Source organism: Rhincodon typus, chromosome 31 (genome assembly GCF_021869965.1).
Source record: "Rhincodon typus isolate 14 chromosome 31, sRhiTyp1.1, whole genome shotgun sequence".
Classification (NCBI taxonomy): domain Eukaryota; kingdom Metazoa; phylum Chordata; class Chondrichthyes; order Orectolobiformes; family Rhincodontidae; genus Rhincodon; species Rhincodon typus.
The window spans coordinates 26,801,008-26,828,033 of NC_063362.1; the positions used below are offsets into that span (position 1 = coordinate 26,801,008).

A 27,026-nucleotide genomic window follows, 5' to 3' on the forward strand; every position below is an offset into this window, starting at 1 on the left:
TCCCGACCCAAATTGTTGACTTTCCTGTCCCCCTGATGCTGCCTGACCTGCTGTGTTCCTCCAGCTCCTCACTGTATTGACTCTGACTCCAGCATCTGCAGTTCTTGCTATCTCTGACTGATGTGTCAAATGTTACGGGCTATTTATCAGCTCAACCCATTGTGTTGTTAAGGACTTGCCTCATGCAGGCAAAAACCATTTCAATTCCCAGACAGTTGCAAATGGAACTGAACCCTGTGCAATTATTAATGAACCTCTGAGCCTGGGTTCAAGTCCCACCTGCTCCAGACTGTATAATATTTCTGAGCAGTTTGAGAAGAAAGTAAATAGATATTTTGCTTCTGCTGTTCAGAAGAAAGGAGCAGCAAGTGGATCAGAGATTGGAGAAAAAGATTAACTTTTAAATGTAAAAAAAATGATGAATGTAGGACAGAAGCTGCTCCATAAAATTCACTTTCAAATTAGTGGTGAAAGTGGTTGAGCAAGCTGTCTTTGACTGGGTGGGGGTGGGGGGAGATGCTTCCGCCCGTATTAAAGATGGCGCTGAATCCGCACGGTAGGACATGCCCCGCAATGACGTCACGGCCATCCGTTCTGGTCATGTGACTGTGCTTGGTGTCAGGTGACGTGGGGATCGTGGGTCGCGGCCTATCCCGGGGATGGCGTTGGGGTAGGAGTAGGTACCGGGGCTGGAGGAATTGGCGTCTCACTCGGTCTTTGCCGCCCCTTGCACAGAGCCGGCACGTTAGCCCGTTCCGGAAGTCGCAGCTCCCATCGGGCCTCATATCCAGGCAGGCGTTCACTTAATTACAGTACGACCCACCATAGCGACACAGTGTTGTAGAAACTCAGCAGGTCTGGCAGCAAATGTGGGAAGAGAAACAGAGTTAGCGTTTGCACTTCTTTGGGACTTTGGGGGGGGGGGGGGGGTGTTGGAGGAATGTTGGATATGAGTGAGTATTTGTGTTATTAAGTAAGGAGGGAGAGCAAGAGAAATAGATGGCATAGGTGCCCAGAGCAAGAAGCAAAAGGTGTTAATGGTTGTAGAGATATAAATTTAGAGTAGTTACAGAAAATGGGTCAACAGTGCTGAGAGTAAACCCATTGACCGAGACACCGACCTTGTGGGGAAGGTGGAAGGTGGAAGGTGGAAGGAGTTATCAAAATAGAGGATGCTTCACCCTCTGAAGTTGTTGAGTTCCATGTTGGAGTGTGAAAGATATAAAGTGGCACTGTAGGAGTATTAGGTTTATGTTTGAGAAAGCTTACTAGGCTACTAATTGATGTTCCCTCAAAGCTGCTCTAGTGTGTTGATGCCAGTTGTAGCATTGACATCTGGATCTGAAAGTTGCTGCACAAGAACCTTGGAGATACATATAAAAGAAAAGCAAACGCTGCTACTAACTGGAATGGATGAAAGCCTTATGAGTAAATGTTGGACAGGCTAGGCTTCAATTGGCTAGAATTTAAAGTGAGGCATGAGTTGACTGTAATATTGTAAGGGACCTTAAGGCTAGAATTGTAGAAGATATTTCTTCTCCTGAAAGAATCTAGAACTAGAGGTTATTATTTAAAAATGAAGAGCTGCCCACTTAAGACATGAGAAATTATTTGAGGGTTGAGAGTCTGTGACACTTCCTCATAATAATGGAGTCAAAATTATTGAATTTGTTTTTAAACTAGAGATAACCCTTCACCCCTGCTTATAAAAGCTATTGCTGATTAGGCTGGAATGTTGAATTCAAATTAAAATCAGCCATGATCTTATTGAATGTTGGAACAGGCATAAAGACCCAAGTGGCCTTTTTTATAGAACATAGAACCGTACAGCACAGTACAGGCCCTTCGGCCCACGATGTTGTGCCGAACTTTTACCACAAAACTAACGTCTATCTAACCTCCACCCCTATCTTATCCTATCGTCCATATGCCTATCTAATAGCTGTTTAAATGCCCCTAATGAGGCCGACTCCACTACCCTCTCCGGCAATGCATTCCACGCCCCTACCACTCTCTGAGTAAAGAACCTACCCCTGACGTCTCCCCTGTATCTACCTCCACTCACTTTAAAACTATGCCCCCTCATAATAGCTACTTCCACCCTAGGGAAAAGTCTCTGGCTGTCCACTCTGTCTATACCTCTGATCATTTTGTACACCTCTATCAAGTCACCTCTCATCCTTCGTCGTTCTTAAGAGAAAAGTCCTAGCTCTCTCAACCTTTCCTTGTAAGACCTTGCCTCCGTTCCAGGCAACGTTCTGATAAATCTCCTTTGCACCTCTTCCAAAGCTTCTACATCTCGCCTGTAATGAGGCGACCAGAACTGGGCACAATACTCCAGATGTGGCCGAATCAGGGTTTTGTATAGTTGGAGCATAACTTCACGGCTCTTGAACTCAATCCCTCAATAAATGAAAGTTAACACACCATACGTCGTCTTAACAATTCTATCCACCTGGGTGGCAGCTTTTAGGGAACTGTGGACATGAACCCCAAGATCCCTGTGCTCCTCCACACTGCCAAGAATCTTTCTGTTAACCCTGTATTCTGCTTTCAAGTTTGTCCTTCCAAAATGAATCACCTCACACTTTTCAGGGTTAAACTCCATCTGCCACTTCTCAGCCCAGCTCTGCATCCTATCAATGTCCCTTTGTAACCTACAACAGCCCTCCGCACTATTCACAACGCGACCCACCTTCGTATCGTCCGCGAGCTTGCTAATCCACCCTTCCACTCCAACATCCAAATCATTTACAAAAATCACAAATAGAAGAGGCCCCAGAACAGATTCTTGTGGTGCACCACTCGTAACTGAGCACCATGTTGAATATTTTCCATACACTACCACCCTTTGTCTTCTAAGGGTCAGCCAATTCTGAATTCAATCTGCCACGTTTCCCCCTATTCCATACCTCCTTTTTTGCTCCTTATTTGCATGTTAGGTTATCCGAGATCAGAAATAAGGTTCTGATGAAGAATCACTTGACTCTAAATGTTAACTCTGGTTTCTTCCGACAAATGCGGCCATACCTGAAGTTTGCCAGCAATTTCTGTTTTTTTTCCAGTTTTAAGGTGACTGGTAAAATGAGCAATGGCAACAAGTGGTTAGGGTTCAGAATACGCTGCCTGAGTGTGTGGACGAAGTGGGTCAAATTGACTTTCAATGAAGAATTGGATTATTCTCTGAAAAGGAAGAATATGCAGGGCAGTGGAGGAAAATGATAGGGAATAACATTAAGTAAATAACACTTTCAGAACCAGCATAGATATGACTGAATAGCTGCCTCCTGTCATAACCATTCTGTTTATGCTGACTCAGAGTGTGTGAAATCTGAACCCCTGGTCAACATTTCCACATTTGATAAAAACAGTGTAACTGGCCATTAACTTGCTTGCTGTTGTAGGACCTTGTATTCTGATTTGAAATGCTTGCCAATGTAACAGGGTGCATTTTCATGAAAAACAATTGGATATAAAATGTTTTTGAAGCCTTCTGATTATAAGGGCATTTTGTAGAATCAGGTCCATGTGGCCATTCTTCCTGACTAAGCTGAGATAGCAAGACTGCAAACCTGTTATCATTTATGCTTAATGATTCTTGATTTTGTTTTCTGGTTGCAGCAGTCTTTAATTTTAATATACTGTCACAATTACCCCTCTACTTTGTCCAAAATGGTACATAAAGGGGCTATTTTTTAGCTCAGACTGGGAGAAAACGCGAGAGTACTGATGTGCTGCTGTCCTTGCAGATTTCTTCTAGTCTGAAATGATAAGCTGTTGTACTGTCTTTAATGATTCTTTTTTTCCTCTTCTAATTGTCAGCTGCACTCCTCCCTTGCTTGAAGGTGTTTACTCCCTCACTGCGTGCACTCCCATAGCTTGTTGAAGTGTATATTTTTGCTTTGCTTCCTCGACAGTGAATGCTGACTGTTGTTCGTTTTCAAAATGAGTAGAAATTGTAATTATAATTAGATCTAATCTATGGCTAATTGTAGCTGTCCTTAATACCATCCTGGTCCAGCTTAATTGACTCTGCATATGACCATCTTAATCTACCTTGTCTAACACTTCTGCAGATGATGTATCAATAAGCAATTTCAATTACAAAGCATTCATGTAGAATTCAGCATGGAGATTTGGCCTATTCTGTCTGTCAGCTCTTGAAAAGAGCTTTCCAGCAAATGTTTCCTTTTCAAACACTCAGCTAGTTGCCTTCTGAAAGATGTAGAAATCACAGGGCTCAAGGTGATGGGCCCACATTTAAATAAATGCATCTGTGTGTAATTGCAAGTTACTGTTGGCTTGGTTATGTAGAGACACCTTTCTTTCCAAGCCCAAGCCCAGTCCCAGTCCCACTCATCTACCCAATCCTGTTGTAGTTTTGTGCTCTGTTTGCCTGCATTTGTAGCAAAATATACATGCACATAGTCACATTCCTTCCTCTGCTGACCATCGTAACTCCAATTTCCTATGTTGCAACAGTGAATACGCTTTAAAAGTGTCACTATAAAATACTTTGGGATGTTCTCAGGTTGTAGACTTCGTTATACATTTTTCCTCCTTACCCACACTTTGAGCGTATATGGAATTTGTAGCAGCTAAGCCTGTGTCTCACTTTCGTCTTTTAAGGCTCTCCTTAAAGCCCATCTCTTTAAAGCTTTTTGTTGCCTCCCCTAAAATGCTACATGTAGCTTAACGTCGATCTTTGTAATGCTCCTTGTGGAGTTAAAGCTGCTATATAAACATTACCTTTTTTCTATCAAAGTTGCTGACAACAGGAACTGGTCCCCTCATTTTTATGTGCAAATTTGCAAATATTTTGCATGTGGGAATGTGCATCCGGTCTGTCAGTCACAAGTCTCCATACCCTACAAACCTGTCACTGAAGACCAGGCCAATTGGTCTTGTCTGCGCCTGTTTTTTTTGTTTACCTTTTGAAATTGGGGACTTAAAAGGTTTGGAAAGGACTGTTGTTAGTGTTGATACTTCAGAACTCAAATCTGTTGGTACCAGAAACTTGGGGCATATGTGAAACAGCAGGGACAGGGTGTCTGTAAAGATCATTTGTTTGGTGTGGGTCAATAAGCCAAGAGATTAAACTCAATTTTATAATCTTCTGTCACCTAAGTACCAGATGGTGCTCGTTTTGCTTCTGTTTTAACTTGATTTAGTTGTAACAGTCCTAAGAATATTTTTAAAAAAAATTTGTTCACCTATATAATGCCTCAGCAAGTCTCTGAAACATCCTAAAGCATTTCACATACAAGGAATTGCTAAAGTACAAGAATTTTCTTTGTAGGTGAATGCTAAACATTTTTGATATGGCCTCAATACGCAAAGGACAAAAAGTCCAGGCAATTCATTTGACTGAAAGTGAGAGGAAAACGGGTTGACCTTATGGGTGGGATCCTTTTGAAGCCAGCTGACTCAGCAGCTAGACTCTGCAGTGCTGAACATAAACTAGCTTGTACATGACATTCCCAAAAGATCTATTTGTTCTAGTCCTTAAGAGAGAACCCTCAGTGCTTCACGTTTGGAGCTGGGCAGTGAACAATTTGAGACAAACTGGTTCACAAAGGCTCCTTGTTAGGGGGAACTGACCAGACACATCATCCCAATTGAAGCCCCCTGTCAGTGTATATACTGACAGAGTGTGACACAATTTATTTCTCAGCTACCACTCTTTACTGATCAATGGTGAACTATCTCCAACAGCAAGTTACTTGCCCTAAGTTTCAGCCATGGCATGGTATTCACATTGCTATCTCGATCCACATGTGAATTCTCAAGCCCTAAGCAATCTAATTTGAGTCCAAGCAATCTAGTCCCTTTTTGTTCTTAATGACTGGTTAGACTTGTTTGAATTTTGTAGCCCTGGTGATGAGGGATTGATTTAGTGCTGTTGCCCCTTCTATAAATAAATTCTAAATCCACCCACCAAGATATGTTGGTATCAGCACCCTGATATGTATGCACCACCACACTGGAAGAGACATTTCCATTTTATGTTCTCTCACCTGCCTTCCCATCCCCCCCACAGCCTCCACCCCCAAAAGATAAACTGTAGACTGTAGAATGTAGAACATGGGCCTGGCAATGATTAAATGTGAACAGCCTTGATTGCGCTCTGTTACTGGCTCACGTTTGAGGAGTGACTATTTTTCAATGACGATGCTGTGGAAAAGTGACTGTAAACCCTTACTAAACTCTCAATCTGCCTTTGCTGAGCTGCTAATAATCTCAATGCTCTTGCAATATCGGCGAGAAGTCAGTGTTATGGGTGGCATCACTCCTTTGCTTCATTCCATCTGAAGGTCAAAGTGAATACCTGTTGGGAGGGAAGAAACAGCACAAAAGGTAGGTCTGAAGCCCTTTTGAAGATTTATCACTGGACCCAAAACATTAACTTTGCTTTCTCTTGACTTCCATTGGCATCAACCAGTTTATATAAGGACACAAGGTAATCAAAGGTCTCAGCAAGTCCTCTTTCCTCCTCATCACGTCAAAGCACACAAGACGCACCAGGTTGAGATGAGACAGCATTGTGCTGCTCTCATTAAATAGTGTTGGGGGGCGTGGAGAAGACAAGCCAGACCTGCTGAGTTTTTACAGCAATTTGTTTTTCTTTGTGGCGCAAAAAGTATGTGCTCAATTAGTAATTTATTCTGTTTTGCAGTAATCCAGTGCCATGGCGGTGTCAAATTCTGAGTGGTCCCAGAAAGTAGCAGCATTCTATGCTAATCCGTCACATTTTCTTGCCAGTACGACAGCTGAGAACTTTGTTTGCGATCTGCTGAGGGTCCTGGCAGACGAGAAGATCAGTGAAAATGTAAAGGTGCGACACCACCCTGTCCTTTGCCTTCCTATCCTGTTTTACTGAAAGATCCTTGATTTGGGATATTGAGAGGGCACATGGGTTGACTTTGCTTTAATTTCTTCTAGTTTTGTAAATTTGTATTTTAGGACAGGCACTGACTGCAATCTGATAGCTCAGTGAAGTGACCATTTATCATGTTTCAGCCCAGAGATGTGCAGACTGTTTGATCTCACAGCTGAGTGCTGTCAAGGCATCACCCAATGTGGACACGCTTTGTGTTCTTTTTAACTGGGTAGTAGTTGTGAGGAAGTGGGGAAGAGAGATCAGCTCGATCCCTAGCTAATGCCAATTTCTTGTACGCTGACCAGGTGTTTAAATTGGGATCTTTTTGGAGTATATAAAGCTCACGCTTGACAGCGTAACAGCTGAATTACTGGGGAGATGCCGATTCATTCACTTCCTTGGCTGTGAAACAGTGTTTTCAGTTAACAAGACAAATTTGCAGCCTGTGGGGATCAGGTTCTCTGAGTTGATCTCCTTGTTGGCTCTGAGGTCACTAAATCAAAATCCAAGGAAACCGATGGGCAATGATAAAGGAAATACTTCAGATTTATACTGGGATAGTGTCACTGCCATTGTAAAATTCTGGCAATGAAGCTTTGTCCTGTAATAATCTTCCATTTATTTCTTGCAAAGATTTAAACAGTTAAGTCGCTTGATTCACCTTTTGTTCTTTTTCTCACTTGTCACGTCTAAGCCCTGAATGTGTGAAGTGCCCTTGCCAGGGGTTGGTTAGTTGTCTGGATAGCTGATTTGCAATGCAGAGTAACACTAACAGCATGGGTTCAATTCCCACCCCAGCTGAGGTAACATTAAGGACTTTCCTCCTCAATCTCTCCCCTTGTCCGAGGCATGGTGACCCTCAACTTAAACCACCATCAGTCATCACTCTGTAATGAGAGAGCAGCCTTATGGTCCATCAGGACTATGGCGACTTTACGTTTTATGGGTCTCTCAATCCTCAATGTGTTGAAATTAAGTTTCATTGGACCCTCTCCTTTAGCGACTCATTCATCCCTAAAACTTAATTTCAGGAGTTTATTAGTGTCAACCAACAACTGCCCAGTCCTGGAATCTACAGCCTTTCAGAATTCAAGTTTGGTATCAGCTAATCACTAACTCTTTATTTATCTCATTTCTGTTCTTGTAACCTCCATCTTGATTGCATTCCATGGGACTTGGGTTTTTCAATTTGGTCTTCTGATTTTAAGAGAAATTTGGCAGAGAGCTGCAAAATGATTGGTGCTCAAGATCTGTAAAATGTTCTTGTCTGAATTTGCATTTCAGGTTCAGGTTCTCGGGATAATTCAAGAGTTCCCAGGACGGCTGTTCACCAGCTCTCGGGTGGCTGAGCAAGCAGCAGAGTCTATCTTCAGCATTTACTCGCAGCTGCCCTTTGTACCCAAGTCAGTCAATCTGAAATGCCACTTGCTGCTTTCAGTCACTACCATAGTCATTGCCACTGACCACCTGACCAGCAACGAGAAAATACTGAACAACTTGATGGGCCAACTGCTTGATGCAGTGTGTGATGCTAACGATTGCAAATACGGGGGACATTTCCGGCCTCTCAGGGCCCTGGCGTGCAACTGCCTTCGAGAATTTGAAACGTGCTACCCAGGTCTGCTGTCAACGAAACTGGAGATCCTACATACCCTCCAGCAAAAGGAAGTCAGTCTGCTGCACCAGGTCTACACACTGCTATACATACAAGTGTTGAAAAACGCAATCCGCACGCTCTCGCGGTCACGTGTTGTGTCAGAGGGAGCCATCCGTGAACTGTTGATGAGGAACGAGGAAATCAAATGGGAAGTGATGGAAAAGCCACAGGATTTATTAGCCATCACCGCAACCACCAATCTATCTCCATTACCGGTTACCGTTGAAACAAAGGAGTTGAAGTCTTCCGTGACTTTGCTGCTGGAGGAGTCCTTCCTCCTAACTCCAGTATCCCAAGCTGCATTGTTTCACGAGTTGATCCAGGTGGTCCTTATGGTGCGCTCACTTTCTCCAGCCATTTTCCGATCCCAGTTACTGCGTCTGTTTGGGACAATGGATATCTCCTTGATGCACACCATGCTGCACATGAAGGCAAGTTTCACTGACAGTCTTTTCAGTGCTGAGGATGAGAACTTCCTGTTGAAGCGTCTAGTCTGCATGGCCCAGCATCCATTGCTCAGCAATCCCCTCAAGCTCTTCTACATGGATTGCTTACTTCATTTCCCTGAAAACCGCCCCATTAACTCTAACCTCGAAGAGAATCTTCCAGTTTTGTTCACGCCAAAGATGGCAGCTTGCCTTTTCCCCACACTATTTAATGATAGCAGCACAATGCTGTCTCGTCTCAACTTGGTGAGTCTTATGTGCCTTGACAGTGCTGAGGAGGAAAGAGGACTTGCTGAGATCTTTGATTACCTCGTGTCCTTGTATAAACTGGTGGATGCCGATGGAAGCCGAGGACATACTGTGACATTTTTCCAAGTTGTGTATATATTTGTGAGTTGCTTCCATGCCAGTGAAATTTACATGTCAGAGCTGACTCAATATATGGTTAAACTGTACCAGAGACATTGCACCTTAGCTCCACACATGATTAATCTCATCGATAGCATTCAGCACCTCTTGGAGGATTCAAAGTGGCCTGTTTCATTGGGGGATGCTTTGCGCAAGCTGATCGTCGAGCTCCCATCCGAGCAACTATCTCCTCATAAACTCATATGGCACCTCAAGGTCCTTGCAAGAGTGGCCAAAGAACCCACCATAACACAGAAAGCAACAGTTCAATTTTTACTGAACGTTGTTCGAGCTTCTGACATGTGCGGGCTGGGTGAGTGGAGGATGGGTAACGCAGTCTTGTCTGTGTGCAGAAGCATTCTGCATCACCAGAACGTGAAGCCCATCTTCAGTGACCTTGCAGACCTCCTGCAGCACATTCACGTCCAGTTCCAGGACATTGACATTCAGGATCATGCCCATTTCTATTATGCTTTACTCACCTGCCTCTCCCACGAGAAGCTGGCAGGAATCGTTGCACCAGGGTCCGGCAACTGTAATCGGGCAAAGGCACGATCACTCTCATCCCTAATGTCAGAGAGTGCAGGTCACTCCATTTCTGTTCTTCCAATAAAACACCCAGTACTGAAACTCATTCCAGTCCCAGAAGAAGGTCCTTCCAACAACAATCCAACTGGAGACACAGACATGAACTACTATGAGGAAGATTCCTTAGAGAAATACTTGAATCAATTTCAAAACGTTGGGTTTGCTTCTGCCGTTGTGATGAACTTCCATTTGACTTTTGCAGAGAAAGTCGATCCTGATTATCACAAAATCTACACTGTGCATTTACATTTTGACCTGAGGAGCATTCACTATGAGCCGTTGAGTGATCTCCACGTCCCCTGTCTCTTCCTAAACAGAAATCCTCATGTTTTCTCCTTGGCTTTCAAGCCACATCTCCCTTTTCCTGTCACTTTACACACGAGAGCAGTCTTTACCACGGAGGACGGCAGTACATGTTGTAGCCAGCTCGAGCCTGTTGACATCGGCTTTGCCTGTTTGTTCCTGGCCCCTCCCGTACCAACAAATTGGCCGTCGAAAATGAAGGCTCAACTCTTTAGCCAGTTGTGGGAATCCTTGCTGCAGACTGGATCCAGCCAGTCTGTTCTCAGTCGCTTCTGTTTTACAATAGCTCGGAGACCTCTGAGTGAACTCACAAACTTGCACTTTAAAAAATATGTGGTTTCTCAGCAAACTGACCCAGAGTCTTACAAAATTTTTCTGTTCCTACCCCCTCGAGTCCATCTTTTGCTCAGTGTGGAGCAGGTGGACAATGTGGCAAAAGTCGACATTGTCACTGATAACTGGCAGCTTTTACCCTTCATTAATTCTTACCTGATTGACATAACGTCTGAAAAATAGCTGCTGCGAGCTTGGTGGTCGGAACACAGTGCAGTTATTAAACTATTTCTGTGTGGTACCACTTTGAATGTACTTCCTTATTCAAGCTACCAGTTTGTCTTCTGGGATTATTGCTGAGTGTGTGATGCCTGCTCTAAGTTGTTGAGAGTGCGGCATTTTGAGACAAATGCTAAGTTAATACCATTCTGTTTTCTTTAATGTTGTCTTAACGGCATAGAATTTACTCTAAATGCAGGGAATTTTGCCCAGCAAATTCCCAGTTTAATGTCCTGGCTGGGTTGAATTAGCTGATGTTAATCCAGGTCATTACAGAACCTATGTAAGGGGTGCTCTAAGGGTGGATAACATCAAACCAGCCAGGTTTCTTGTTGATCAAACAGTGACGTCCTTGTAAGACCTAGACATCAGTTGGAAAGGATAGGATCTGCATTGGAAATGATGCCCTTTGTAACTCGAGTCTGTGTTGCTTCCTGACAGACTTACACATGATGCATGTTGCATTCGGCAGCTAGTGCCATTGGAAGTGGACTGTAGAAGGTTGATACCTTCAGAAGTGGAGGGATCAACAGGGATGAGGAGAGTTAGTACAGATTCAATGGGTCGAATGGCTTGCTTCCACACTGTAGGGATTCTATAATCGATCAGTGTTTGCTATTTTCCTTTAATTCATCAACTTTGGTATTGTACATAACAAATATTTTTATATATGGCTTGGTACTTCTCAGATGTTTTGTGTTTTCCTTGTAATTTCATTCTGTTGAAGGGAGCCATAGGTTACGAGAGGATGACCATGTAAAATAATGTCTCAATCCAGAGTTCACAGCATACAAAGCCTCAGCGTTGACAAAGCCCCGTACCTTTTATCTCCTTTCTGAAATGGCTAGACCGGAGAGATGCCCAGTCTGCAGCATTGCTGGGGAAAGTGCCTGCTGTGACAGTGCATTGTTCACTGTTCACTGCTCACTGAGTGTGTCTCCGAGCAGCTGTCTTAAATCCCCTTCCACACCAAAGACTGAAAATCAATCTGTCTTTGTACCGTTCCCAGGATAGAGTTGGAGGCCATGGGAGCACAGCTGATTGCAGGGCGAAACAAATACGCCATGAAGTTCCAGTTGTGGCCACACTGAAATAACCATTCAGTTCCTTTCAGCATTTACTCTTGAGCTAAGATCGTTTGTGTGTTCTCATTGATCTCTGTGTGAATCAGAGCAGTGCAATAATCATTGACTACGTTATGTAACTCTAACTTGTCAAGGCCTTCTCACAAAGAATGACGTAGCGAATGGCTGTCAGTTATTTCGTTGAGCTGAAACAGGTGCAATGTGTGTACATCACCTTTCTGTCCACAAAGAGAGGGGCCTCTCGTTTAATAAATGTAGCTCTCAGTGCATCAAAGTGTACTGCATTGCAGTGCAAGTCCAGTTGAGAATTCTATTCTGAGTACTGTTGTTTATCTCTCCAGTGTGGAAAACCAGTCACGCTGTTATGTTTCCTGTTATTCAGTCAAATTTGTACTGATTCAGCCAATGCCCCTTCTGTTGGACATAGCTCAAATTTGAAGAAGTCTGTGATATGGCATGTCATGAAATACCTTTCAAAAGTACATTGAGGTTGCATCAATTATACTTGCCACACTCCCCACTCATGCAATTCAGATAGTTAAACATGAATTTCCCTCAACAATCCTGTACTGACCTTCCCTAACTATTCCATCTTTTGTTAAAGCAATTGTTAACGTTGTCCTAGATTGCTGCTTCTAAAAGCTTTCCTACCCTCCTATCCCACTCCCCACCCTGGCGTTAAACTGATGAATCTAGCAAATACAAGCCGATCACCCACTTTGGCTAATGATATAACGTTTGCAATTCTCCAGTCCTTTGGCACCGCATCACCCCACCCCAACTAAGGAGTTGGAAGACTACGAGTGCACTGCCACAATTCTGCCCTTCCTTCAACATCCTCCAACTTATTCAACGTTGTCCTTTTTCTTTATCCAATTTAATGACAATCAGCTTTTTAAATACCATCCATTTTTCAGCGTCTTAGTTATCCCCTCCTTCAAATGACTTTGGCAGCATCTTCCTTGATAAGGGTACAATTGTAAGGTTCGGATTTTTGTATTTGATTAAATGTGTCTGATATTTGTCCTTGGTGTTTCTTGGGATGTGGTGACTGACAATCAAAAACTAAACTGAAGCAAGCAACTATAAGCATCAGATCAGATATTTTAAAGAATTGAACAAAACCCATCCTAGCATTAAACTTGGGACTGTGTTATCTCTGCCTATCTTAAAGGAGTCAAACACAAACAAACTCATTTAGTACTTCAGCTATCTCCCCTGTTATGTATAGATCTCCTTTCTGTGCCCTAATTGGCCCCAGCACTAATTTTGCTGTTGCTGTTACTGTTACATGACTGTCAAAAATCGGTGATCATCCTACTTTGCACACTTTCTAAAAACACATTTGAATACAGTGACAACCTAGATTTGTGGAGCCATGACATCAGTACATCTAAGCCTTCAGGCAGAGCACCTTGATAGGCAAAAAATATCACATCCATCAGAAAGGATTTTAACCCATTCTTTACTGGGCTGGAGGGAAGTTAGCCCTTGGCTGCTTGTAACCAAAACAAAACAAAAAAGTTCTCATTCATTTATTGTTATTTGAGACATTCTGTCCCTGTTCTAGTACAAATTTTCTCCCCCATGAGTCTCTTGTGGATCTTGTTACTTCCGACATTTGCAAAATCTGACTAGGAGTAAAGAGAGCTTTTGTTCTTAACAAGTTGTTGGATATTTGCCCTGGGAAGGAAAACCCTGCTTTTAAGATATGTGTCATGCACAGCTGAAGCATCTGCAGCCATGTTCAACAGAACTGCTAAGTGGATGATCCTTCTTGGCCTACTCCGTAGATTCCCTGTGTCTCGGATGCCAGTCTTCAACCAATTGCATTTACTGCACCTGCTATCAAGAAACAGCTGAAGGTACTGCATATTGCAAAGGTTGTAGTCCCTGACAACAGTGTTGTCAATTGTCACACTGGAAACTTGTGTAGGTCTGTGTGGGGACTGAAATTCCTGAGGAAGTGGTGGATGCAGGTGCAGTTACAATGTTTAAAAGCCATTTGAATAAGTACATGAATAAGACAGATATGTGCCAAGTACACACAGCTGGGAGTAGTTTAGTTTGGGATTATGGCCGGCGTGGTCTGGTTGGACCAAAGGGTCTCTTTCTGTGCTCCATGACTCTAGCCATGTTGTTTCAGTATAGCTGCAACTCCTGGCATCTACCTGGCAATGTCCTGCCCACAAAAGCCAGGGCAAATCCAACCTTAGCAATTACTGCCCCAGCAATCTACTCTTGATCATCAGCAAAATGACAGAAGGTGTTATTGACAGCTCTAGATATAAACAGCTCCCTCGTGTTGGGGCTGAGTTTGGGGCTCACCTAGGGCTGCTAGTTTCCAGACTTCATTACAGCCTTGGTTTATACATTCCCCAAAGAGCTGAGCCCAAAACGTGAGGTGAGAATGATTTCTGTTGATCTTGAGGTGACATTTGACCAAGAATGGCATTGAGAAGCACTACCACACCTGGAGTCAATTAGCATCATTTTGTGTATGTGGTTGAAGTCATCCTTCATGTTCCTCATGTTAACGCTATGCCCAGCCATCTTAGACTGCTCCAATACAGACATTACCTCCCACATAAAATCAGAAGGAAGGTCTTGATTACACAATGTTCAAAACCATTTGCAATTCCTCAGATATTGAAGCAGTCTATGCCCAAGTGCAAAAAGACCTGGACAACATTCAGGCTTGGACTGACAAGTGGCAAGTAAGATTGACATCATTTCGGTGCCATCAAGGACAATTTAACACTATCTGTTGTCAGTCAGTGCATTATGATCACTGAATCTCCCAATAATCTGCACTCTTGTGGTTGCTATTAACCATTATAAATGCTATGGTTACAAAGGTAGAGTGGAGGCTGGGTGTTCAACAGCAAGTAACTACCACACCTCCCAACCCCACTAACTCCGCAAACCCTGTCTCCCATCCACAACAGACCAGTCAGGAGTGTGATGGAATACTCCTCACTTGTCCAGATGAGTTCAGCACCATCAAAACTCAAGAAGCTTGACACTTCCACAACAAAGTGGCCTGCTTGATTGGCATGCCATCAGCCACCTTCAACATTCACATCCTCCACCATTGGCACATACAGGTTGCATTATGCACCATCTGTAAGGTACGCTGCAGCATCTCATCAAGTCTCCTTCAATAGAGCCTTTCAAACACATGACCCATACAAACTGGAAGGGCAAGGGTGGCAGAGGGATAGAAACATCACCAACTGCAAGTTCCCAAACAATCCAGACTTGGAAATGTATCACCGTTCCTTTGTTGTTATTGGGTCAAAATTCTGGTACTCTCTGCCCAACGGCACGTTGGATGTGCCTACACCACAAGGACAGTAGTGGTTCAAGGAGGCAGCTTCCCATCACCTTCTCAACAGCAGTTAAGGATGGCTCTATGTAGTGATCTCAGCAATGGTCAAACACCATAAACAGTTTTTTTTGAAAAAGAGCACCATGCTCTCACAGTTCAGGCTGTGTGGAGAAGAAGGCTCCTTCTCCCATTGCCCTTCACCAATCTGCTTCAACTCCAATCTCAGAAAAAATCTCAGCCTGCACTAGGCGCTTTTGAATCCTGACACGAACCCTGACTGAATATTCTGTGGGGAATTGGGGTAGAGTTTGCATCAATGCTTATTAGGACTCGTATGAAACTGCTCCAACTTATTTTATCTCGCATCGAGCTCTGTCCTATCTTAGGCAAAACTGCCAAACTGCAGCTGTGGAGCTGTTGTCCATGATGCCTCTCTTCAATCATCAGTTTTCAAAACTCAGACTTTATTTCCGTTGTCGAGGGGATTTCAGTAAACCGATGGCGTGTGTGAAACGCACCAGTCACTTCACACACTACACAGCATTAGAATTACAGTTTCTGGCCCTGCATGGGTTTCCTTTGGGTGCTCCGGTTTCTCCCACAGCCCAAAGATGTGCAGGTTAGGTGGATCGGCCGTGCTGAAATTGTCTGTAATGTTCAGGGATGTGTAGCCAAAGGAAAGGCAGGGTTATGGGATATGATGGGAGTCTGGATGGCTTTTGGAAGGTCAGTATGGACTCAATGGGCCAAATGGCCTCCTTCTGCACTTTAGGGGATCTATGATTCTGTGAAACCTGGTAGAGATTGGGAGACCATTTGTCTGAAATATGCATGGTTACAGATTCTTCACTTATTTTGTGAGCAACTTGAGAAGTGTCAAGCCTCTTCACAAAATTTAAGGCAATCTAGAAATCTTATGTCCCTATCAAGTTTAGAATGTTTTGTTTTGTTAAGCCATTAAGCATTATGGAACCAAGACAGATAGACAGAGTTAAACTACAAATCATTCATGATCTAATAGAGGGACAGCACAGGTTCATTGGCTGAATGGCCTACTCTTCCTGTGACCCATATGCAGGGATGTATTGAAGGTATAATGGAGCATTAATGTTCATAGGATTATAGCAGTCAATTCCTGTTGTAGATTGGTGCTATAAATGACAGGGGTAAACACTGAGGTTGTTTCCCCTGACTGACAAATTTAGAGAATGGAGCTCATAGGATCAGAGTCCAATCATTTACAACTGAGATGAGGAAAAACCTCTTCACTCAAGGAGTTGAAAGTCCTTGGAAGTCTCCACCCCAGAAGGTTGCAGATGTACCATCATTGAATATATTTAAGACTGCAGGACAGATTTTTGGCTTTTGAGAGAAGTGATAGATATGGTGACGGGCAGAAAATTAGAGTTGAGACTGAAAATCTGCCATGATGAACTGTTGGAGCAGACTTAAGGGACTGTATAGTTTCCTGCTGCTTCTTTTTAATATTCTTATTTACAATGGTGATACCTTTGGGATGAGCAATTTATAACCAGGTCATTAGTTATTCATATTCAAAGTGTAAGTAAGTACAGTAATAACAGTTCAATTTGCTGAATTTCCTCCATGGATTTGAGATTCTCAGATGATTGTAACTATTTGTGTTGGTTGGCATCATTTAAGAATGAAGTTTTCCCTTCTTAACCTGGTTTGCTGTTACAGATATTAATGGGCAGATGCTTATCATGTTCTTATGCTATTCCCCAGTGTGTTATTTTATACGATGCTGGCCCATTTCATATAAATAGAATACTGTCTACCCTCTAAACAAACAAAAGGGAAGTCAAATGAACATAGCAGTGTTTTTCTACTGTTAGCCCACACAGTCATTTCTAGGCTGTGTTGCTGAAAGAGACGGAACCATGAATTTCAAAGGAATAGGCGTGAAACAAAGTTTTAAAATTATCCAGTGTGACCATCAGGGAGCTCAGTGTTTTCTGGAATCAAAACCTCCTTTTCAGGACACGTTCGAATCTTTGAGGCTATTTTTGTCGGCAGGGAGAATCATCGGTTCGAGTCCATGGAAGTTGGGTTCTGTGCTGTGTGGCAGTGTCTGCTGCTGGGTCAGGAGCTTGTTAATGAGACCAACTTCGGAATCTCTTTTCTCAATCTCCTCGTATGGTGTCCATGACATGTCATGCTGCAGCTTGTAGGCACCAAGGAACTCGTGAGGGTGGTTCGGCCCCCACTCCTAACGTGAATTGTAAATAAAGAACAGGTTTAATAAGAAGCGTAAGATTTGAATATACAGCAACTTTCACAGCCATAGGTCATTCCGAACCACTTTACATGCCAAGAAAGTACTTTCAACATAGAACAGTACGGCACAGGAACAGGCCCTTCAGCCCACTATGTCTGTATGACCCTAAACTAATCTCATCTACCTGTACATTGTCTACTTTCCTGTATTCTCTGCCTGTTCATATGTCTGTTTAAATGCCTCTTAAATGTTGCTATTCTATCTGTTTCTACCACTTGCCCTGACCGTACATCTCAGGCACTTACCACCTTTGCATAAAAAACTTCCCTTGTACATCTCCTTTAAACTTTCCCCCCTCACCTTAAACCTATGCCCCTTATTGTTTGACATTTCCACCCTAGGAAAAGGACTCCGATTCTCCACCCTATCCACACCTCACATAATTTTATATACCAATATCAGGTTGCCCCCTCAGCCTCTGACACTTTAGCAAAAACAATCCAAGTTTGTCCAGCCTCTCCTTACAGCTAATATTCTCCAATTCAGGCAACATCCTGGTAAACCTCTTTTGCACCCTCTCCAAAGACTCCACATCCTTCCTATATGTGGCGGCCAGAACTTTACACAGGACTCCAAATGTGGCCTAACTAAAGATTATACAATGTATAGTTGTTGTGGTAATGTAGGGAAAGGTAATAAGCAACTTAGAACAAAGAACAATACAGCACAGGAACAGGCCCTCTGGCCCTCCAAGCCTGTACTGACACGTTTTGCCCTTCCATACTAAAACTGTCTTCACTTACAGCATCTGTATCCCTTTAATCCCTTCCTATTCATGTATTTGTCACTACAACTCTAAGGGATGTGACACTCACGGATATGACTCTAAAGGATGTGGCATTAAGAGATGTTGCATTCAGGGATAGGGCGGTGCCAGTGATGCCTGTGGTAGTAAAGAGGAGCCCTTGCCAGGCTACACTCTCACACACACTCTGCATAAATCTGGTAAACAAACTACAGATTAGGTGAGATTTGAAGTTCCTCTTTTTGGGAAACGGACCAAGAATTAACTAAAGACTGTTGGCAAACGTTCAATCGACATCGTCTGTTGCTCTTTCAGGTGTCTCTGCTTCTTGACTGCTGCTATTGTGTCAGCTTCTACCACCTCCTCTGGCAGCACTTTCCAGGCACTCACCACCCTTTGTGTGAAAAATGTGCCTCGTACATCTCTTTTAAACTCCTGCCCACCCCGCACCTTGAACCTGTGTCCCCTAGTAATTGACCATTCCACCCTGGGAAAAAATCCTCATACTTTCCACTCTATCCATGCCATTCACAATCTTGTAAACTTTTATCAGGTCACCCTTCAACCTCCTGCATTCTAGTGAAAACAAACCCAGTCTATCCAACCTTTAAAATCCCCCATACCAGGCAACATCCTGGTGAACCTTTTCTGTACCCTCTCCAAAGCATCCACAACCTTCTGGTAGTGTGGTGACCAGAACAGTACACAACAATGCATTAGAAAGGTCCAACAAAGCCATAATGGCCGAATGATCTGTTTTAATGAGATAGAAATTAGTAATGACCAGGACACCAACAGTAACCACTATTCTGTGGATGGGACCATGAGATTCTGTATATCCACATGATTTAACTTCTCAATTGAAAGATGCCATGTGAAACCCTTTCAACTGAAGTGGCGGTCCTGATTCTGTGCTCAAGTGCTTGCAGTGGAACATGAACCCAGAAACCTCTGACTCAGAACCAAGTGTGTTACCAACTGTGCCACGGCCAAGAACTTATTGAGGGTTCATGGTTCGCTGAACAAACCAAATTTCTGATCTACCCCGAGCTACATTACAATGCAGCTGCAATGCATCAGGATCTCCTTTTACTTCCTTAGAAATATTTAAAGCCCACTGACCTTTGGTGAAAGGATGGAGAAGTATTTCTGACCAGAATCCCGCCTGTACATGAAGTACACCGTGCCAGGCTTCTTCACAATGTTGCAGGCGACATGATGGAGATCCGCATCCCTCTTGGCCTCTTCCAGGACCTGGATAGAAAGAAATGTTACACTAGATCAGATCATTGAGGAGCAGCACTATACATGATGCTGTCACAGACAGTGAAGATGGGAAAACTCTAGGCATAATTTTTGTCACGGTGAAAGAAGCTGAAGCAGATGATCTGGCTTTTTTGGGATGGAGTTACAGGATTTTGACTCAGCAATGGTGAAAGACGCTGTGTGACCTGGAAGGGAACTTAGTGATGGTGGTGTTCCCATTGACCTGATGTCCATGTTTTTCGAGATAGTGGGAGCTCTGAGAAGTCTAAATTGAGGGGCAGCAGGCCACTTTGTAGATCAGGGGTTCTCCACAGGCAGTCTGTAAGGGGCTTCAATTGCTTTACCAAAACAGCACCTTCCAAGCATAAAACCACTTTAAATATCTGGTAAGGTGATAAAAATTCAGCTGTACTTATCCTGTCACACAATAGAACCATTGCTTGTGAAATCACACACTCCCAGCATAGACAGGAGTAGGGTATAGAGATGTGACACAAAGGGATGTGATAACTCCACAAAGGCAGGTATCCTGTACCAAGTCACACTTCGTTTATATGTGCATAATACATTGCACAGACCCAGCTAGCTCAGAGCTGGCTCCTAGAGTGAGCAGAACCCCTGACACTACTATTTATATCTATCAGCCAGGGATCCCTGATTGGACCAGATTAACCAGGTTTCCCAATCAGGGAACTGACCTTGTTACAATCACTACAACTCTAAGGGATGTGACACTCACGGATATGACTCTAAAGGATGTGGCATTAAGAGATGTTGCATTTTGGGATAGGGCGGTGCCTGTGATGCCTGTGGTAGTAAAGAGGAGCCCTTGCCAGGCTACACTCTCACGCACACCCTGCATAAGTCTGGTAAACAAACTACAGATTAGGTGAAATTTGAAGTCCCTCTTTTTGGGAAACGGACCAAGAATTAACTAAAGACTGCCGGCAAATGTTCAGTCGACATCATCTGTTGCTCTTTCAGGTGTCTCAGCTCTGGGTTTCAGTGGCACTGGTTTCCAAAGTCAGGCATGGCATGAGAGGATGGTCATGGTGCCCATTGCTATGACCTTGGGAACTCATGGTGCCAGGTTGGAGTCCGAGGGCTATCTCTGATGTGAGGTTCAGAAAGCCGTGAAGGCTGACAATTCTCATTTATGAAATCATCATTTTGCATCAAATGCAGAGTTTAGCTCCACTTCACACCCAGGTACCTGTCTGATTATGGAATTTTAATGTGTCAATTTTTGCAGCTGATCTTTACCGCAAAACGGGTACCAACAGCATGTTTTGCAGAAAGTAAATCCAACAAAAACAAATTTCAAGTGTATATACTAAACTGCAAAACATTATTGATAGAAAAAAATACACAGGTTAATTTTTGGGGGCCCATTGTTGTAACACAAGAAGGGGGAGATCTCAGAAGCTGAGAAACGTGTTGTAAATAGTACCCAATGATACCATGGTAGTGGAGGATGTGTAGACATTCTAACATGCACTGTTGACCACAGCCTGATATTCAATATAAAACGGCAATCAGCTGCTCTTCTGGCGTCTAAAGACCAACAGCAAGATTCAACGTTGCTAATTCTCCACCGATGTCCCTGGAGACAGTTTGCACCTTTATTGCAATTAAGTGCCCCAAGACAGCATGGTAAATCAGGCAAACTGAATCAAAAGGAAGAGTATGAGCACAGATGACCAATACAGATGGGTTTTACTTGAGTCTTAAAGCAGGAGAGAGAAGCGGAGAGGTGAAGACGTTACAAAAGGGAGTTTCAGAGATTAGAACCTCGATGACTAAAGGCCAAATCACCAGAGACAAATGTAACTGATGCTTTTGGTGAGCCTGGAAGTCAGATATCATCGTTTGTTCTGATTGCCAGCAGTCTGAGAGCTCGTTCCACCCTGTCCCTATGGCCCAGGCGTTGCTCTGTCTGTACTCCAGTAAAACACACTGACAATGGGGAAGCCAGCCATCAGCAAGTTAAAATTATAGTTATGATCCCTACAATCCAAATGACCCCAATTCTATCCGGGAATGTGGACGAGCTGCATTTACAATGTCTGCAGATATGTCAAGCTAGAAACGTTACAAATTTCACCTTGCTTCCTTTTAGGCTGTCAGAACCAGGTTATCCAAGGGAGGCTGAGGACCTGGAGAAATGGGACGAGACCAAAAACAAAAAGAAGGAGGGGTAGGGGAGATGACACAGAACTCAAAGACTCTTCTCACCTTTCGGGCTTTCTCTTGGAGATACTGGATTTGCTCCGCGATCACAGTCAGTCTGTTACAAGCGTTGGCATGTATAAACTCATCTGCCTGGAAACACAAGGGCTTAAATTTAATGCAACAATATTTCTAATTTAAGTTCACCAAGGCATCTTGACCCACACTGGTCTGCCAGTCTGAAACTGGATGACCACACAACCAGCAATCTACCCAATCCATTTGCAAGTAATCATACACACGGGAAGAGGCCATTCAGCCCCTCAAACCTGTACCGCTCATGGCTGATTTGTGACTTAACTCCATTCACCTGCTTTAGTTCCATAACCTATAATACTTCTGTCAAACATGTCGAGTTGAGGCTTGACATTCTCAACTGATCGCAACAGCCCTTTGGGGCACAGAGTTACAGATATTTCATGCCATTTCTGTGACAAAATGCTACTCAGTATTGCCCAGAATGATATAATTTTCAGGTTATTTCAGAGCTTGTAAAACAAAACCATTTCCCGTGTACTGGAAGAGCCCAATTCATTCCCTTGTCATCCGTCTATTATGGTTCATTGTAAATATGAATTTGGTATTTCAGAAATACTAAGGGCAGCGCTCCCCCATGAGTCAGTGGTCTAATTTCTGTCTGCAAAAAAAGACCCTGAGCTTCCAAGATAACAAGGTGTAGAGCTGGATGAACACAGCAGGCCAAGCAGCATCAGAGGAGCAGGAAGGCTGACGTTTTGGGCCTAGACCCTTCTTCAGAAAAAATGAGCTTCCAGTTGCCTGCCACCTCAACACACTACCCTGTTCCCTGGCCAACATTTCTGTCTCAGTTTGAGTTCAATAATTTTAGGACCTAAACTCTCCCATGTAACAGCCCCCCACCCCACACACCAGGCCCTGTTACCACATAGCCTGCCATTACACACCCCGTGTCGTTCGTCACTAACAGTCCCCATTAACAACTATTCACCCTCCCAGCCTGATCATTAGCAACTCCTTTGTCTGTCCAACTGTCTTTCTCTCTCTTTGGGCTCTATCCTATCGTTTACTCCCTACCCCACCCACCTCCTTATTTTTTGCATATAAACTGATGTTTTCCCAGCCACCATCAGTTCTGAGGAAGGGTCACCGGACCCAAAATGTTAACTCTGTTTTCTCCTTCACAGATGCTGCCAGACCTGCTGAGATTTTCCAGCAATTTTGTTCTTGTTCCTGATTTACAGCATCCGCAGTTCTTTTGGTTTTTATCTCCGTCTCAGGCTTGCTGCAGTGCTCAGCAAAACTCAGCCCAAGCTGGAAAAACTACATCTCATTTCCCGCTTGGAGACCCTGCAGTTTTCTGGACTCAATATCGAATTCAATAACTTTAGGGCTCGAGCTCTCCCATGTCATTACCCCAACCCCCATGCACAAGACCTTGTTATCACATAGTCTGCTATTACACACAACCTATTGTTAGCTACTAACAGTCTCCATTAACAGCTATTCACCCTCCTAGCCAGATCGTTATCCACTCCTTTGCCCAACTGTTCTTCTCTCTCTTTGAGCTCTATCCCCATCCATTGTTTACTCCTTACCCCCTGACCCCTAGCCTACCTTCTGCATAAAAACTGACATTTTCCTAGTTATCATCGGTTCTGAGGAAGGGTCACTGGACCCGAAACGTTAACTCTGATTTCTCTCCACAGATGGCTGCCAGACCTGCTGAGCTTTTCCAGAAATGTCTGTGTTTTTGTTTGGGTCTAATTTCTGCACTGAGTTAAGCGATACGAACCAAGGTATAATGTAGAGTTTACAATTGGGCACTGGCTTGGGGAGGAGGCAGGGTAGAGGATAATATAACCAGCTGATGGAAAATGCCTGTCTGAACAACAGGATTTACTTGGGTCATTGGCCAATAGAGCAGGCCCACACATGAAGAGTGGGTGAGGTACCTGTTTCAACAGGCAGCCACCACAGTTTGTAAACATGCCCTGGTGAGGGTGGCTTTGTCACCGGGGGAATTTTTGAAAAGTTTTTTGGTTCATCTTTTAAAACTTCTGCGACTGCACGCAACTGAAAATAAAAGCAGACTGGAAAACACCCAAAGTACGCACAGGGGCAAAACAGAAAGTTCGAGCAGCTTTACAATGAACAGGAAGAGGCAATGTAGAATTGAAAGAGAGAACATGACAGAGAGAACAGCAAGAAATAAGATCAGGTTCGAGGGAGAGGCTGGAAGGAATTTGATTTTATGGTTGATGCAGCTTCAATCTCATTTTAAAAAGGGAGTCACATTTGCATCTGAAAAGTTAGACTGTAAAAAATAGGAAGTCGTGTTGAGAAGAGGTAGTTCTGAGTTTGAAACCATACAGTGGCAGTGCACTGGATCAGTAATCCAGTGACAACTTCACCCAACCAAGGAGCAGCGCTCCGAAAGCTTCTGATTTCAAACAAACCTGTTGGACTAAAACCTGGTGTCATGTGACTTTGACTTTGTGCCCCCAATAAGGGGAATCTGTCTTCCCAGACAACTTGAGTTTATGTCCCATGGCAGTTTGAGAATTTGGACTAAGTTGACAAAGAAAATATATGGTGATGCAAAGGTGGAATCAATAGCCTAATGCTGCCAAATTGCTGATAAAAATCGAACTACAATTTGAGGGAAGGAAAGCTGCTGTACTGCCCTGGTCTGACCTGTGATCCATTCCCTAAATCCACATGGATATGAGCCACCCTTAGAAAAGTGGCTTAGAAAAACACTCAGCTGTATCAGCTAACACAGGGTTAAAGAAAGACCTTTTCGGGGAAATAATGATGAACATTAAATCATAGCTTTTCCATTGATGCTGAAATTCCAAATCTAAATTTGAAGAGCAGGCCAGATATCCCCTTTGTCTGAAAGCAGGACAGCTCATCATTAACAAACAGGTTGCAGCAAGTTTACATGCCATTTTAATCAGAGGAACATCAATGGTTTCTACCCCATCTGGTGATTAATATATAACAGCCTGTGGCCACAGAGCAGAAAATAAACCCTTGGCGGAGTCAGAACACCTTCATCCAGTGATAAGTAGAGAGCAGACTGCAATGGGAGTTGCCATTTCAGTCAGTTGGTTGGAAACCAGGAAGAACATCAGAGATTCAAATCTTCTGCTGTTGAGCAATCAAATTATTTTAGTTATGCTGCCAATCATGCAACTGTTTACAGGATGAGGAAATTTCTTCATGACGGATTCGCAGATACACTAATATTCACACATGGCTCTCCTCAAATAAAATAAAGGTTTATGTTAGAATATAGGAAGTAGGAGCAGGAGTAGCTGATTCAGGTTCCACTGTCATTCACTACAATCATGGCTGATCTACCTCAGCTTCACTTCCCTACATTATCCCTGTATCTCTAAGTATCCAAACATCTAATAATCCTTGTGTTGAATATACTCAGCAACTGAGCTCTGTAGGCCTAGTGAATTCTAATGATTCATAGATCTTTGTGTACGAGGATATTTCATTTCTGAGAGAGTGACCCCTCCCTCTGGATGCACTGACCAGGGAAACTCTCTCTCAGCACCTTATTCTATCAAGTCCCTTAAAAAACTCATACATTTCCATGGCATCACCTCTCATTCTTCTAAATTCTAGGGAATAGAGGCCCAGTCTACTCAATGTCCATTCTGGCTGACATGCCAACTATAAAGCCTGAATGTTTCAGCACAAACTGTTCAAAGGCACAGTTGACTTAATTATCATGGAGATTTCCATTATTCTATCAGTTCTTGTCCTACAACTTGCCTTAACACCTCCTTAAAATATACCACAATTGCAAGACTACTGCATTGAGGAAATAGCAAGGCAGGCACTTAGGAGGATGATCAAACGATCAATTTATCGGGGAGGCAATGGCATAGTGGCATTATCACTAGGCTACTAATCCAGAGTTAATGTTCTGGAGGAATTTGAATTCAATGACAATCTGGAATTAAGATTCTAGTGATGACCATGCATCCATTGCTGATTGTTGGAAAAATCCGATTTGGTTCATTAATGTTCTTTAGGGAAGGAAGCTGGCCTACATGTAACTCCAAGCCCACCAGCAAAGTGGTTGACTCTTAACTGCCCTCTGGGAGATCAGGGATGGACAATAAATGCCCACATCCTGTGAATCAATGACAAGAAATGGAACAGTGGGCTTCTTTATCCAAAGCTCTCTGGTAACCTTGTGATTGCCTGTGAAATACAATTAAAGAATTTCGTTCAAGATAAAATGGAGGGATGTTAGCAAACATTGCATGTTCTATTGGCCATGCTAAATTGCCTGTAGTGTTCAGGGATGTGTAGATTAGGTGGGTTATAGGGTGATGGGGCTGGGTGGGATGTTGTGAAGGTCAGTGTGGACTTGTTGGATCAAAGGGCCTGTTTCCACACTGTAAGAATTCTATGATTCTATGAACAAGTACAGATATGCATAGCAACCTTCGTTTTTGGGGCGGCACGGTGGCTCAGTGGTTAGCAAACTGCCTCACAACGCCAGGGACCCGAGTTTGATTCCACCCTTGGGCGACAGTCTGTGTGGAGTTTGCACATTCTCCCCATGTCTGCGTGTGTTTCCTCCGGGTGCTCTGGTTTCCTCCCACAGTCCAAAGATGTGCAGACTAGGTGGATTGGCCATGCTAAATTGCCCGTAGTGTTCAGGGATGTGTAGATTAGATGGGTTAGAGGGGATGGGTCCGAGAGGGATGCTTTGAGGGTCGGTGTGGACTTGTTGGGCCGAAGGGCCTGTTTCCACACCGTAGTGATTCTATGAAATGTATGAAAGGTGCACTTCCTTGTCATTTAGAAGTTTAAGAGTTCAAACCCCACTGCCACCCTCTACTCTAGTATGACCTCAACTGACCCTTCTGTGCAGTATTCAAGAGTTCAGGAAGATGTTAAATCGAGGCTTTCTCTGCCCTGTCCGGTGATTGCTAAAGCTTAAGGGAATACAGTACAGGCTTTCCCAGTGTCCTGGTCAACGTGCTTTCCATCCCAAACCCAATGAAGTTCTACATTCTCCACAAGTGGTCCTACATTACAGCAGCAACTACATATCAAAGTGGGTAAATGGGTGTAAAATGGCTCAAGCCATAAAAGACACTATATAAATGGAATCAGAGATAGTAGGAACTGCAGATGCTGGAGAATCCGAGACAACAAGGTGCAGGGCTGGATGAACACAGCAGGCCAAGCAGCATCATAGGAGCAGAGAGGCTGACGTTTCG

General features: G+C 43.5%; 2 protein-coding genes across 6 annotated transcripts in view; one reads left to right on the forward strand and one right to left on the reverse strand.

The window, feature by feature from the left end:
• The first annotated feature begins 567 nt into the window (after window positions 1–567).
• ap5b1 (adaptor related protein complex 5 subunit beta 1) lies at window positions 568–16,933 on the forward strand. Of its 5 annotated transcripts, XM_048614984.1 has the most exons (4): window positions 629–812; window positions 6,315–6,357; window positions 6,677–6,835; window positions 8,165–16,933. In XM_048614984.1, exons 3-4 carry the CDS (start codon window positions 6,689–6,691, stop codon window positions 10,796–10,798), a joined length of 2,781 nt encoding a protein of 926 aa, XP_048470941.1. In that variant the 5' UTR covers window positions 629–812; window positions 6,315–6,357; window positions 6,677–6,688; the 3' UTR covers window positions 10,799–16,933. The 5 variants fall into 5 exon arrangements, with proteins under 5 accessions (XP_048470945.1, XP_048470941.1, XP_048470943.1 ...); XM_048614988.1 differs by lacking the exons at window positions 629–812; window positions 6,315–6,357 and adding an exon at window positions 568–622; XM_048614986.1 differs by lacking the exon at window positions 6,315–6,357.
• c31h1orf50 (chromosome 31 C1orf50 homolog) overlaps window positions 15,694–27,026 on the reverse strand; it is a 22,901-nt gene continuing 11,568 nt past the window's right edge. The window contains exons 3-5 of the mRNA XM_020514912.2: window positions 21,796–21,882; window positions 19,417–19,548; window positions 15,694–17,480 (exon numbers count right to left, since the gene is read on the reverse strand). Coding sequence (XP_020370501.1) covers window positions 17,247–17,480; window positions 19,417–19,548; window positions 21,796–21,882 — 453 coding nt within the window. The 3' untranslated portion in view covers window positions 15,694–17,246. The remainder of the gene's footprint in view (window positions 17,481–19,416; window positions 19,549–21,795; window positions 21,883–27,026) is intronic.